The sequence below is a fragment of the Perca flavescens genome, chromosome 19, assembly GCF_004354835.1.
Source record: "Perca flavescens isolate YP-PL-M2 chromosome 19, PFLA_1.0, whole genome shotgun sequence".
NCBI classification, from domain to species: domain Eukaryota; kingdom Metazoa; phylum Chordata; class Actinopteri; order Perciformes; family Percidae; genus Perca; species Perca flavescens.
The window spans coordinates 25,819,312-25,834,920 of record NC_041349.1 but is presented as its reverse complement, the minus strand read 5'-3'; the positions used below and the strand labels follow the sequence as shown (position 1 = coordinate 25,834,920).

At 42.0% G+C, this 15,609-nt stretch overlaps 1 protein-coding gene across 3 annotated transcripts in view; it reads right to left on the bottom strand.

Moving 5' to 3' along the window:
- chrnb1 (cholinergic receptor, nicotinic, beta 1 (muscle)) overlaps positions 1 to 14,839 on the bottom strand; it is a 29,744-nt gene extending 14,905 nt beyond the window's left edge. The window contains exons 1-8 of one of the 3 annotated variants that reach the window (XM_028564012.1): positions 14,528 to 14,587; positions 14,098 to 14,192; positions 11,216 to 11,349; positions 7,478 to 7,522; positions 6,775 to 6,884; positions 3,907 to 4,015; positions 3,668 to 3,812; positions 2,184 to 2,369 (exon numbers count right to left, since the gene is read on the bottom strand). In XM_028564012.1, the coding sequence (XP_028419813.1) occupies positions 2,184 to 2,369; positions 3,668 to 3,812; positions 3,907 to 4,015; positions 6,775 to 6,884; positions 7,478 to 7,522; positions 11,216 to 11,349; positions 14,098 to 14,143 (775 nt within the window). In that variant the 5' untranslated portion in view covers positions 14,144 to 14,192; positions 14,528 to 14,587. Of the gene's footprint in view, positions 1 to 2,183; positions 2,370 to 3,667; positions 3,813 to 3,906; positions 4,016 to 6,774; positions 6,885 to 7,477; positions 7,523 to 11,215; positions 11,350 to 14,097; positions 14,193 to 14,527 lie in introns of all 3 variants that reach the window. The other 2 variants (XM_028564011.1, XM_028564013.1) reach the window with 2 other exon arrangements.
- Between the last annotated feature and the right edge of the window lie 770 nt (positions 14,840 to 15,609).

Sequence of the window (15,609 nt, the reverse complement as noted above, 5' to 3'; positions counted from 1 at the left end):
AAGCAGAGGGTGAAAGATTAAAAAAAACACAGGGGCAGGAAAAGGAGAAAGCTTTATGCATACACATGCCCTCTTCAGGGTTGTAACCAGGATTTTAGCTGTGGTCTGGTGTCCCAATTCCCCCGGAGCTACCCCAACTCCCGGAACTAGCCACCAAAAGAAATCTGTAAAATTTTCAGATGTGTTTCCATATTTATTCTTTTGTTCTTTTAACCGTTTGATTCTACATAATATCTATGTCCCCACATGATGATCTAAATGCTGTTTCAGGTGGAGAATGCTTAAAGGTCCCATATCATGCTCATTTTCAGGTTCATACTTGTATTTTGGCTTTCTACTAGAACATGTTTAAATGTTTTAATGTTCAAAAAACACATTATTTTTCTCATGCTGTCTGACTGAACATACCTGTATTCACCCTCTGTCTGAAACACTCCGTTTTAGTGCCTATCTCTTTAAGCCCCCCCGCCCATCTGCTCTGATTGGTCAGTGTTTTCAGGTCTTCCGCTCTTGGCGTCTCTGCACAGTCATTACAGCCGGGGAATGATTGTAACGGCAATGTAGCGCCACTTTCTACCTTATATCAATGTCAATAAAACTACAATTTCTTTTCCCTTTCAATTTTTGAAGGGGACGCACATAATTCAGCCAAAATTGTACTTGTATGTGTACACAGAGGAAAGCCTTATTACTAGTATTAGTGTAGCATGGAGACCGTGCCATTATCCTTTTTCTCAAAGTTTCCATTGTTATCACACCAGGTCTGTTGATCTTCAAAGTCAGTTCTACAGAACTAACCTTGGCCGGTTTTCGGTTAGGAACAGAGAAGAGTTTTTTCCCCTCGCAGTCACTCCTCATGATTTTTTTTTAAATATCTCAAACAACTTCTGTTGATGGAGAACAGTTTGCAAATTTAGTTATGATACGTGTATAGGCTAATCGCAGTGTCAATATGTTATTGTAATATTTTTATTGATTTTTTTTCTTACTTGTTTTCTATCTGTAGTACCCCTAGTCTGGAATTTGTATGCTTTTCTTTAGATATTTTTTTCTTTCCTTTAAATATTTAAGAAAAAATACTTGGCTTGTTATTTTCACTAACTATAGTGGTACTTATCCAAAAAAGCACATGTATATATTACATTTGTAAAGTTTGTGTTTTGCCGTTTCAATAGTAACCGCTGCAGATTCCTCGCCCGCCACATTCACAACTTTAAAAATAAGTTGGCAGTCCCGTAGCTTCCGAAACACAAACTTTACAGATGTAATATATACATGTGCTTTTTTTTTCTCGATAAGTACCACTGTAGTTAATTAAAAAAAAACACCAATACTATGACTTCAATACCAATTCCAGAACGATACCAATTTTATAAAAATCCATTTCAACAAAAAGCAACGGCTGCAATTTACCATTAAACAGAAGAAGAAGAAGAAGAAGAAGAAGATTCACTTCCGGTTATTGCATAATGTCCGCCTGCAATTTGAGACACCAATACCCTGTCGTAATGTACGCACTGCACAAGTGTACACAGTCTACTACATGTAAGTGCAGTCACGGAAGTATCCAAATTGAGCCAGTGAATCCATGTAAACACGTCTATTACATAAATCATGTTTAAAACCATGTGTGACAAAGTACAGTCGGTTACACTTTACTTGAAGGTATCTACATAAGAGTGACATGACACTGTCATGAACGTGTCATGAACATTATAAACAAGTCATAAACGTTTGACCTAACACTTCTGCCATTAAGAGTCATTCAGTTTTTGTCATGACGAGTTAGGGTTAGGGTTAGAGTTCATGTGTCGTGACAGTGTCATGTGTTCATGACACTGTCATGTCACTCTTATGTAGATACCTTCAAGTAAAGCGTTACCGTACAGTCTTAAGATGATCACTCTCAGCGGATTTCTACTGTTTCATTCTGGAGCTAACTGATTTCAGCAGTGCTCTATGGGAAACAGCTATCTCATCTGAATCCCTTTTGGGACAATAATTGGACAAATGTGCGATTGGCCAATTCAACACATTTAGGAAATGATATAAGCAGTTTTAGAGAGCGATGATAAGGCAGTATAATCCTAACCGACGCTAGATCAAAGTGGAACCTGTGTGCATTATGAGCCAGACCGTCTCATACAGTAGCAAACTGGTATTATTCTGTATCGTTGGTTTACCTGCGTCGGGAGGCAGGTAGAAGTTAAAGATGGCGATGATGGTGATGAGGATGCAGGGGAGGATGATGTTCAAGACGTAGTACAGGGGCTTCCTCTCGATGATGAGGTAGAAAGTCATGTCCTCATATAGGTCATCGTTCATGTTCTTCCTGCACGGCTTGTGTCGGATGTGCCACTCGCCGCCCTCTGTGGGGAAACGTTCACGTTTTAAGAAATTCAGATCAGCAAAACGAGGGCAACAGATCTGCATACCACAAGAGGAAGTGAAAGTGCAAACACAGTCGAGCAAGTAAAAATGAGTCTAATGAGAGAAAATCAAAAAGAATAGAGAGGAAATTCACTGTATCATGCAAATGAATATATACTTCTATTTATATCCTTTTCCCTTTCTTCCTAGTCTGGATCAACGACAGTTAATTTCCAGGATAATCGCCGCCGCTGCCGGTTGCGCCGCTCTCTGTGTTGCCGTTGTATAACTTTGTTCTCTTCGGGAAACAACAACAAACGTTGAGCTAGCAAGCTGCATGCTGGAAATGGTTTGGATGGTGCAACAAGGCAAGCCTGCTTGGTTCTTTCAGGGAATGATTGTAAAGATTTAAAAAGAATATGTTTACAGCATTTCCTCTCTAACTGGGACGTTTTGGGAACGACTGGCAGGGATTGCTGTGGACAAAATACACATGGCCATTATATTGAGTAAACAGTTAACTTAATTTAAAGGTCCCATGGCATGAAAATGTTTTTTAATATTAATATGAGTTCCCCCAGCCTGCCTATGATCCCCCAGTGGCTAGAAATGGTGATAGGTGTAAACCGAGCCCTGGGTATCCTGCTCTGCCTTTGAGAAAATGAAAGCTCAGATGGGCCGATCAGGAATCTTCCCTTTATGATGTCATAAGGGGAAAGGTTACCTCCCCTTTCTCTGCTTTGCCCAGGGAAAGAGACTTCAGATACAGTATTAGGGGACCACTAAGGTCTATATAAAAGAGACTTCAGATACAGTATTAGGGGACCACTAAGGTCTATATAAAAGAGACTTCAGATACAGTATTAGGGGACCACTAAGGTCTATATAAAAGAGACTTCAGATACAGTATTAGGGGACCACTAAGGTCTATATAAAAGAGACTTCAGATACAGTATTAGGGGACCACTAAGGCCTATATAAAAGCATCCACAAAGCAACATGTCATAGGACCTTTAATACTGTATGTTGTGTTTTCTTTTGCAGGGTGCAAATGTTCCACCAAAACAAGTTCCTTCTCGAGACTATTTTGCAGAGCCATTGTCGCTGAGACCTGAGTTTTTTTTTCTCCTATCCCAGAATGTACGCATGGAAGAGCCAGACCTTCCTCCGCAGCGCTGTAGGGATAGGTCTGGCAATGTGAGACTACTTTCTTCCTAAAACACTCCTATACTCTCTACCGCTCTATCTATCTGTCCATCCAACCCTTCTTTTTATGTGTTCCCCACCAAATTCTCACCACTGTAAGATTCGTCCAGTTGGATTTCCCGGATCTCGTTGCCGTTTGAGTCCAGTGCGTACTGCACATCGATCTCCGTCGAGTCGTATGTGTAGGAACGGAACTGCATGGTGCAGTTCTGCCAGTCAAACGGGAAATACGCTACCTAGACACAGAAACAGACAGGGAAATGAATGGGAAACATGAACTCGGAAGGAGGACAATGTTAAGTCTGTGTTTGTATATGTGCTGATGTTCACCTTAACTCCACAAGAGCTGCAGTAGAGAGCAGGGGGAGTCCAGGTTATTCTGCCATTACTATAGGCCTGCACATGGACATGCAGGGCCACATCGAACACCCCGTCATTACTGCAAACAGAGAACAAAGTATGATTTCAAAACTTTTCTTATACCTGTATGTTACGGACAGTAGAAGACTGCACTCGAAACAAGTTCCTTATAGACTAATACTGAGGTATTTTGCTTCTTTCTTCACTTCATGTTGTGCAAGTACTCATTTTTAGCGGTTATTAGATCGCTGATCACAGCCTCCCTGCTTAAAGGGATACTTTGCCAATATTCAACCAGCATTGTATATTAATAATAATCTTGGTAGTATGTGTAAATGAGCTATGGTAAACATCCCTACTTCTCCCTACTCACAGGCAGGTTTGATGCCAAAAATGCATCACTTGGGAGGTTTCAACTACAGACTGTACTTCCACATACGGACACAAAGAATAAACAGCCGGATCAAGAGTGACAGTAGGGGCTGGCAATATGAGGCCTATAGATGATATTTCAATCACAAAAGTTGGGTCCAAGAAATTTCCAGTAGACTTAAATGTGACAGGCAGTTTAAAGTACTGCTGACTCATATCATGTAATAGCAGCATCCCAGGTTTGAATCTGGCCTGAAGCGTTTGTTTGATGTCATCCTGCATACTTCCTCTCAGTCAACCTTTCGGTCTCTTTGCTCTTTGAAATAAAGCAGAGTTATCATAAATTACCCTCAAGGAAAAATAGGGTGAAGCTGTGGTCAGAGTGAGTAATTATATATATATAAAAACTTGATCTGGTATGTCTGATTATTGCAGTCACAGTGTTCTTTCCATTCTCTCAGCACAGCTGTGGTAGTACAGTACATCAACATTTGGCTGCGGCCCCCGTCCTGCAAGACTCCACTAAAACATTATAATTGGCACGGATGAAATGCAGGAACTCGACACATTTCACAGGACACTTCTAAGTGCAGCACTAATGTTGGATGTATACAGAGCTGTTTGGGCTGTTAAACTCATAACAAAGACATCAAGTCAATTAGACCCAGATGTAGCAGTCTGTCAGGGTGCAGCGTTTGGCTTTTTATGGCTCTGCTAATTTAACAAGGAGAAGCTTGTGTCCTTAAAGCGGGCCCTCCTAACACACTGTCCCTGTGAAGGTGCTGCTTCCGCTGCTTAAATGGCCAGCATTGATCATACACACACACAGAATTGTATACACACTTTTGGATTTGTGTCTCTGTGTGTGTGTGTGTGTGAGGTGTGGTTCCAAGTGAGCGCCTCCCAGGCTGAAGTAGCTGACTGCCATCAGCTCCGGTTTTTTTTTAGGGAGCCATGCTGCTTAATTGCCTATAAAGTGCTGATGAATGGAGCAGTGGGGATATTTACAGCCGTTGTAATTGGAGTGTGTATTGTATGTGTGCCGGGGTGTAAGAAAAAGAGACCCCGCTTGCTGTTCTTAGTATCTAAATTCTCTAATTTAATGCTGTGACATAGAGTTTTTCCGTTATATACAGTAGTCACTGTACTGTACTGTGCTTGGTCTTTAACCGCTGGGTGCGGCTGCACGTTCAAACAATCTGCTGCTCGTGCATGATCAATATGGTAACAAGTACTTTGTGGCTGCACTTGACTTGTTTTGATTACTGTACAAAGCACTTTGTCTTATCTTTATTTTGTATCTGTATTTCTTGAATGGAGAAATGACAAACACGGAAAACTAGTTTGGCTAAATATACATTAAGATAAGTCAATAACCAGCTCTGTCTCCTAAGAATTACATTCCCACACACTCGCAGATCAGTCTGGCATCTCGAGATAGAGAAAATTTGGAGCCGTTCGCCAAACGACCGACCAATCAGCGTTGGTTTTGAGGCGGGTTAGGTGTGACGCAACGAGAGGCGACTGTTCAGTCGGGGAGCAGTCTAAACAACATGGTAGCTTCCACGGATGAGATGAGCGTAGCTATCGCGCACGTTTTATCCAAATTAGAAAGTATTCCTTCATTGATAGGAGAGCGAAAAACGGCACTGGAGGCTTTTCTCGGAGGAAAAGATGTTTTTACTCTTCTCCCGACTGGTTTCGGCAAGAGTTTGATCTGATTGGTTGACTTGGCCCGTCTAACGCCAACATAGGTGGTGATAGATTGTTTATCCAATCAGCTAACCAGTATTTTCGCCCCTTCCCAAAAGTTCTCCAACGGAAAGTTACAAGATGGATATGCCGGCAAATGCGAAGCGATCTATCTGGCGGAGTCAGGTTAATTTTGCCTCTGATTACGTTTCTAATTAAGTCCGAGAAAGTCCACGTAGAAAGTCCACGTAGGGTGGAGTTCGTGGATGGATGGATGGGGGTCAGACAAACTCAGGGATTTGAGCCAGGAGAACGCTGAGGTGCAAGGAGTACACTCAGAGTTGATTCTATAACCAACAGGCAACGGAAACTAACTTAGCTGTACGACACGAGCAGTGGACTGAGCAGGGCGGATGCATATCAACTCTGACTGAATAACATGACCTTAGCCCCATGTCAACGGAAGGAGAAAGAGAGAACTATTTTTTTTTTGGAGTAAACCAAGTTGTGCCCAGCCCACGTTTGTCCTCATAAAACATTTGTCATACTGTTGCAATGTCTTATTCTACATGTCTGCCACCAAGGGAGCACTTGCATCAATATGTACAGGAGGGTCAAAACTAAACCCCCTTAGGGTCGACGCAGAAACCATCCCAGTCAAAATATCTAAAAAAGCAGAAAAAGAAAAAAAGGAGGGAAGTGACCAAATTGTTTCTCCTGTGCTCTTTAGCGCTGGTTAATTCATGCCAATGTGAGTGCAGTGCTTGTGCTTACTTATTGATGAGAACTATGTCAGGCAGCCAAACCTTCGCAGAGGGGATACGCATCACCTCAATCCCATCATGCTCCTTGGGTTTCCATGACAACCGATGATCTGTCCATTCCTGTTTCAAAAGTTAAAAAAGAAGAAGATGCATAAAAAGGGCAGGGACAAGAGGGAAACAAAATGACAGGAGGAGGAAACTTTACAATTACATATGTAACCAATTTGTCATTTCATCAGTTTATTTTTTCATTTTTTTCCACTGCTGTAATTAGAATCCACAGGGACGATTCCCTTGTGCATTTGTCCTTGCATAACAAAACCCCATTTGCATAATATTTCAATTTGCATACACTGTGTAATGTATTATCAGGACGACTCCCAAGTGCTCTTGCTTGGTTAATGTGTAGTGCATTGGCACTGAGCTGTACACAAAGAAGAAGGTCATTATCACATTAATACACTTATTTGCAGTGTTGAGGTGGTCAAAATAATTGAATGCAACTTCCTGTTTTAGAAAAACAAGCAGCTTTTGTGTGTCTCACACAACCGTCTGACAGGTCATTCATTGTGTGTTGGAAAAGGCTCAAAATGTACCAGCAACATTTATAAAAAAAACTAAAAAAAACTCTGCATTTGCAAGCCTCAGCGCAACAAGCACACAGTAAGAAATGCTAGGTATGGAGAAAGGAGCTGACACACAAACACACTTACCAGATTCATGACGACAACCACGCTCATTTCTTCATTTTTCATATTCTGGAACGGAAAGTAGAAAAAAATGAATGTGTTATTGGGGCAACTTTCCAGCTAACTACACTAGGGGCACAAGTGTTTGTTAATAGAGTTTGCAAAGAGCTTTTTTTTTCTTTTTCACAGGACACTTTTAAAGTGCTCATATTATGCTCATTTTCAGGTTCATAATTGTATTTAGAGGTTGTACCAGAATAGGTTTATGTGGTTTAAATTTCAGAAAACACTATATTTGTGTTGTACTGCACATTGCTGCAGCTCCTCTTTTCACCCTGTGTGTTGAGCTCTCTTTTTTAGCTACAGAGTGAGGCATCTCACTTCTGTTCCTATCTTTGTTGGGAGTCGCACATGCGCAGTAGCTAGGTAAGGACTACTAGCCAGTCAGAATCAGAGTATGAGGGCGTGCCATGCTAGCAGCTAGGCGAGCATTATAACGTGTGTTACAAAGTGACCACGTTTGTCTCTGAAGTAAAGGCTGGACTACAGTAGAGCTGTTTGGAGCAGTTGGTGAACAGTGTTTTCTGTTGGAGATGGTAAATTCCTTTGGGGTGGACTTTGGGCTCTTTTACTTTGTAAACCTATAACATGCACAAAAAAGATATCTAACACAATAAAGGAAAGGGGAAAAGCCAAAAACCATAATATGACTATATTATATCTAGATGTATGGTGATAGATGATGGTTTTATTTCAGTTTCCTAATAGCTGGTTTGATTTGCATTGAGAGATGATTTTATGGAAAGTACCCCATGCCAATCTGTAGGTATGGTGAAAGGTATGTGATGATGTGGGGGGGCTATTTTAATTCCAAATGCCAATGGAACTTTATCAGGATGCATAGTATCCTGGATCCATGAAATAACTGGCCTTTAAAAATAAAAATCTACCTGCCTCTATGGGAATTTAACATAGGGGTGTACTCACTTATGCCCCCTGTATTTTAAGGAAGAACATTTATTTATTTACGATACATTATTCATTCACAAAGAAAATTGGTGTCCTTAAAGACTGGATTTTTCCTAATTTCTTTAATTAAGGCATTAAGATCAATTTCCAAAAGATTTTTTTTATTCCTTTTTTTAGTCAACTTTAGCATGGGTGTCCTAATTTTTTCACATGACTGTATACACGCACAGCCTCTACATGTTGATCGAAACCATAGACTGTGAAAAAAGATGGATCATACTTCCTTCTACTGTACAAAAAGTGAAGCCAAAATATCTGCATAAGGGCGCCGCCATCTTGTAATATTGGAGCCAGAAACTGCCCAGTAGTGTTTGGGCGGTGGAGCCGCGGTATCAAAGTCCCGCCCATACACCTGCCTGACCAATCGCGAGTCAATCACAGTTCTCAGTCATGACATTTCAACCCGTTTTTATAGCATCAAATAACTAATAAAAACCAAACATATCAGAATTATTAACTTAAACAAAACATCAGCGTGATAAAAACTACCTAAAATGACAGAAACCATCTTTAAGAAAGAATAAGTTGAGGTGTACTTGGATTTTATAGTTTAGTCCATCCGCTAACATGGAGGTGGCGGGATTTCAGTGCGTGCGTGCGTGCATGTATGTGATTGTCTATCCAGCAGGAAGGTGGAGCTTCCCGGAGCCGGGCCTGCTATTTAAAACGCTGGGAGGAATGTCAGGCAGACAGCTGGGACACAAACAGGGAGGGGTGGGGCAGGGTAAAGGGAGGCTGACTTAAACCATCTCGCTCTCTCTCACCCTCACACAAACACACAAATAACTATCCCATTACAGACCTATCCCTTACTGATTCTTCCTGTAACTGTTTGAATTCACCGCAGGGTGTCCCTTATGTGGGGGGGATGTTAATAATAACACTGCTGTTATCCAGCTGACTAGTTCTGGGCAGACGGGGACGGAGCATATCCAAGTGGGTCAATTTTCAACATCGTTCCACTCCAGAACGGAGACTGACCTTGAGTGGAGGTGTAAGGAGCATGCTCACTGTAGATGAGCATGTAAATGTGACACTGTGTGTGTGGGGCACGTGTGTGTCGGCGTGTGCTACGAAGAAAACAGCCAAGGGGGGAATTAAGGAACAGATAAAGTGACCTGGTGTGTGTATGTTTGCTTGCTTAAGTGTGTGCTTGGTTTATATGCAGTCACTTAGAAAGAAGCCCAGTCGGCGCATGCTGCTAAAACACTATATACCAGCATGGGTGGATAGAAATCCAGTACTCCCCATCAGTAGGATACGTCTGTGTGCCATTTGACTCAGCAGGCCTAGCAAGCACTGACTGCAGAACCAGATGGCTCTCAGATATAGTCACAGTTTGGAATATTTAAAACTTCAGCTCGACATTTACAGGTATTAGGTATTCTGTTATCCTGTCACGATCCGGGCGACTATTGGAGCACAGTGGTCCTCTGCATGGGGGAGCAACCACCGTGCTTATAAAACCTCCTCAGAGACATCTGTCTGTGGAAATCAGATTTGATTTTTAAATACGTACTTTATCAGAGGCAGAGAACCCCTAGTTTTTTTCTGGATAAGTTATAGTATTAAAGATCAGTAACATGTAGGAAAAAGGAGATTTGATGAGTTAACTGTCACCCCTCAAAAATCACAATTTTGAAGAGGTCACATAAGGGTCACCTTCTTATGCCACTTTTCCACTGCATGGTACGGGCCAGGCTCTACTCAACTCCACTTCCTCTCCTTTGGTTTTTCATTAGCCAACGTTTTGGATAGTACCTGGTACTTTTTTTTAGTACTACCTCGGTTCGAGGTTCCAAGGGAGCTCAGCCGATACTAAAAAGGTGGAGTTTAAAAATGGTAGACCACCGATTGGTCACACGGGACCTCCTGCACCAAAGCGCCATTTTTAATAGCCAAGCTACCGTCAGTTGCATTTTTTTTTTTTATTCACATCTCCCCAGATTTAAAAAAAACCAAAGCTCGTAAAAATACGGCGTACACTACACTGTGGCAATTGACAAAGGGCAGACATCTTTGCCAATGAAAGGATCCAGCGAGTGTGGCGTTAAAGATGAAGTCACGGCAGTTTCATGCGATCAGCTGAGAAACCCGCCTACACTGAGGGGGTAGGCTTCTATCTGCAGTGGAAAACAAGATAGAGAAAAGCACCTGCTACCAAAAGTGAGTGGAGTCGAGTCAAGTTGAGCAGAACCATGCAGTGGAAATGAAGCATTAGTGACTGTCACAATAAACCCCTCAATAATCCCAATTTTGAAGGGTCACCCCAGATAAGCGGACAAAGATGGATGGATGGATGGATGGATGGATGGATGGATGATGTGCCCTGGTAATACCAGTCTCAGGCGAATGGGGCTTTTGTTTCAACTTTACAAGATTGGTGGCCATTTAGGAAATAGATTGATTAAAACAGACTATATACCAAACTAGGTATTGTACAATTTGGGGTTTTGAAGCCTTTGTTAATTGTATAGTAACCCTAAAAAATAGCCAGACTATCCTTAAGCTATTTCTTTTTCTGATGTTTGAAATGTTTTGAACTCAGCTCAAAACAAGGTTTGTCAGACAAGGAAACAGCACTTCTTATTTAACCGTTTAGCTCGTAGAAATCATGGGTGGACAAGCCTCTGTTTTTATCATATCCTGTACATCTGCCACTGTCTTTCACATTGTGGTTGTGCATGTACGTATGTAAATATATACGTGAAATGTTAGGGTCCCGTGGCTCACCAGTCCAACGAAGGAGGAGAGGACCATACCCACACGGACCACCACCCTCTCTTCAGGGCTGGATGCTGGCCGCACCTTAAGGTTGTAGCCGGTAAAGAGCTGCTTCAACAGAGCGTTCTCTACTTCAGACGAACCTGTATGACAAATAGATTAGAGGTCTTGAGAAACCCTTTCCTTGTAGTCCTTTTTAATTCAAAAGTCAGATAAGACATCAGCCAAGTAAGGCAGCCATTATTGCATCGTTCATTTATTAGTAGCTGTCCATAACCCATCAGCAGACGGTGGTAGTTATAATGTGGCTACTATTGTAAACCAATTACCATTTATATTGTCCATTGCCTGTCTCTCTCACAATCTTCAAATTCATAAAATGAACCCAAACACTTTTAACTAAAGTTTCTGCTGCTCCGTGCAAAACTCATCACACTGGTGACAAGTGAGGGCGAAGCTAACTGACTGGCAGGAAAGGTGTGTTGTGCCACCAATGAACCCTCTAGCTCAGCGGCCGAGTCTACAGTTAGCGGATGCTTCCCAGAATGAGTTTATTACAGCCGGATGTGTCGCCCAGCAGGAGATAGCCAGACTAGTTGTAACCACTGTGTATATGTTAGGGGAGTTGATGAAATCAACGGAACATCTTCCCGTTTTTCTAACTAATTTAGACAAGAGTCCCACTTTCTGCCTCGTCACCACCCACTCACATTGCCTAAAAAGGTACACGATTCAAATGAGCGTTGTACGGGTGAGAGAGTCAAGCAGCGGCTTGTGGAGAGTTTTTCAGTGACTTGCTAAGTTGGGCAGAGTTTGACATTTTGCAAAGGAGCAATGATGTGGTGAAATGCAATTTGCAGATTCAGGATGATGAACATGGAAAATAACAATAAAAAATGCTGTTAGAAATGTATCCTTTACCAACATATTTACTGCAACACTTAGCCCAGCTGCAATACATATGCCACATGAACGCTCTGTCAAAACTGTCAAAATCCATATAGTAAATACCCCTTAGACCATAAACAGCAGTAGCAGTTATAGAGGGGTCTCACTACAGGCCTGTACCACTCAACAGCAGTTTCAGACATAACTCCTGCTTTATTTCCACCCATTTCCTCCTCAGTGTTGGAAGGTTAGACACATTTATAATCAGCAGCTCTGGTTTATGCCGCATTCATCACGTTTGGCATAGCTGTGGCCCCGGCAGGATCCGAGCTGACAGGAAAAAATGACAACGATCACCAAGCAAGGCACCCCCATTAGCTAGGCACAGGGAAGCATGGCTGCTGATGGCCGAGGCTGCATGGGTAGAAGGAGGCTGTTGTAGAAGGCTAGATTTTAGCATTTTCTTCTCTCTGCCCAGATAGGATGACTTGGAAAACAAGACAGATTCAAGTAGAATGACATCAGATGAGGTAAGACTATGCTGAAGGCCAGCGTTGGGCATGTGAAGGGTACTTGCAATGAATATAAATGATGGCAATAAAATACAGAGCAAATTTGAATGGTCATTTGTAAGCTTTGCTATTCTGAAGTCACTTTGATAAAGGACAGAAGAAGAATGGATGAGTCATCCTATTCGAAAAGGCACTTAAAATGTGCTTTCAGCTGTTTTCCCACACAATAACTTCACTAAAAAAACAAGTGAGTGCACTTGCTGAGTAGTGATAAACATGATTTAAAAATGGTTCACTATGAGCTACATCATTCTCTAAGGGGTTTGAGTGCAATGTTCTTGTTCAGGAAACAGCGGTCTGTTATCAAATCAAATGCTCAAGACGAGAACGTTGTTGAAAAATTGATTTCTCTGGTGAAATGGTTGCCTGTCAATTATTGTTTGGGCTTTAATGTCTGATGATATTTAGTTACTGTATTTTTGTAGAGTTATTTCTTTTATCTCAGGCTAGTTCACTTAAGGATGAAATTAATCCTTTCAGATTCCCTGACTTTAAACGCCACCATGAGGTTGACATTAATGATTTTGAGTGAAATATAATGGCATCTATTGGATCCAGTGGCATTAAATTCGCTAAAGATATTCAAGGTCCCTGGAGAGAAATAATTCAGATAGACATTATGAATCCCCTGACTGTTCTTCTAGCGTCATCATGAGGTCAAAATTCTAATTTTCTTTTTTTAATGAACAAATACCTGCAAAACTAATGGCATTCACATCAGCTGTACTTTTTGTTTAGTGCTAATTAGCACAAGTTAGCATGCTATCCAACCGGTAAACCTGGTAAATATTACCTACTAAACATAAGCAAGTTAGCATGTCACAATGAGTGTGCTAGCATACTAACACACACAACTCCCATGGGGGTGAACCTGGTAAATACCTGTAAATTATCTGTAAAATACCTGCTAAACATTAGCATGTCACAGCGAGCATGTTAGCATTTAGCTCAAAACGCTGCTGTGTACTGCCTCATAGAGCTGCTGACATGACTGTCGACTTTCAGGGCCCTATTTTAACGATAAGCGCACGGCGTGAAGCGCTTGTCGCAGGTGAGTTTAGGGCGTGTCCAAATCCACTTTTGCTAGTTTGTCGATGGAAAAAAGGGTCCGTGCGCCGAGCGCATGGCTCAAAAGGGTTGTACTTAGTGTCTTCATTAATTCATAGGTGTGTTTTGGGCGTAACATGCAATAAACCAATCCGAGTGTCATCTCCCATTCCCTTTAAAAGCCAGGTGGGCACAGGTGTGTTTGCTATTTAAATGACGTGGGCGCTAGACGGGAAACTGACAACTGCGTCGGTCTGAAACTAGCAAATAGGCGTGCGTCGGGCTTTGCGACGCGCTGCGCCGGGTGCAAGATAGGGCCCTCAGTCTCGTTATAATGTGATTAATATTCCCAAAGTATGTCTGTGGTGTGTTTAGGCTACTTACCAGACTTTATACACATCTTCATCGCTGTGTTGCTGCTGTGACACATAACTATGTAGCTAAGAATGCTTTACTGTGATTCAGTTTTGTCAATGAGGCTGTAGGGAAAGGCATTCAAAAACACTAAATCAACATCAGCATAAGAGATTAACAAAAGTTAGTTTTATTTATTATTGGAAAATCTTTATCCTTTTTACATGGGCCAGACCTGTATTGCCAAGCACAATTGATAGTCAATCTCTGATCCTTCTCCAACTGAAATATCACTGTTGTTAACGTTTAGTAGTCCTAAAGAATGTACAGTGTCCCACAATATTGGTGGATTCTAGTGAACTTTAGGTTATAACTTTTTTTTCGTTCCATGTGGCATTCTACGTGATATTAGTGTAGTGAAGTGACGTGTAGTGGTGTATTGTGTCAGCTTGTGCCTTACCTCCCAATGTGCTCGAGCAGCATAAGCAACATGTCAGCAGGAACAGATCCAGGCCTTTCATGGCGACCTCCCAAACCAAAAAGGTCTCTCCTCCGCTAAACAGATCCTCCGTCGATTAATCCAAACTTAATTCTTCCTTTCTATTCCTTTTCCAGTGCAGCTCACTGGAACTCTTCAGTGTAACTTTTGGTTTGGACTGTTGTTGTCTGTCAGTCAGGCAAGCCTGGCCAACTGCTGTCTGCTCCAATTACATCCGTGGGGAGGAGGGGTGTGTGTGTCACTGTTCACCCCCTCAGTCAGTCTAATGGTGTGGACCAGGCTCTACTTTGGCCTACCGCACACACCACTGGTTCTCAAACTGTGGCCGAGGTAGGCTACCCACAGAAGTCATTGTTGGGTTTCCAGGCAGTTCGTCAAGAAAAACAGTGAAGGTTAAATTTCATTGGAGGATAGTAGGCATAGTGATATGATGGAATGGGAAAGGCTGGTTTAATAAAATGCTTCAGATGAAAACTCACTACTGTTCCTACCTAGGCTCAGGCACAAAGAACATGCCCTGTGTTCATCCTTTCCCTGTTCCAAGTGCCTATTTTCTCCAAAATCCACTTTCCTGCCTTCCCACCTTCTTCCCTTTCACTAGGAACCACAAGGGAAACAATTAAGCTACAATACCACATCAAACTGTTGACGCAGCCCTGAGTCTTACTACATGTGGTCCCTAGCTATGACACCTTCAGGTACATTGATACACATTTGACCATTGGTTCTTCCCCCTGAGCTAGGCCCCCATTCTCTCTCTCTCTTTCTCTCTCTCTCTCTCTCTCTCTCTTATTCCTCAGCCCTAGCAATTACATCCATATTGGATTCTGCACCTCACAACTTACGTCCAGTGCCAAGGAAGTACTGTAGTGTTTCCTTTATCAGTCCTTCCAGAAAAATGCTGAGTTTTTTTGTGATTGTTGCGGGCAAAATCCTTGATTGTGCGGCACGTTTTCTTAAAAAATGCGATGGAATATGCGGGAACTTGCAAAAATTCGGGAACTTGCAAAAACTGCAAAAGTGATTCTCCCCCAACACCCTGC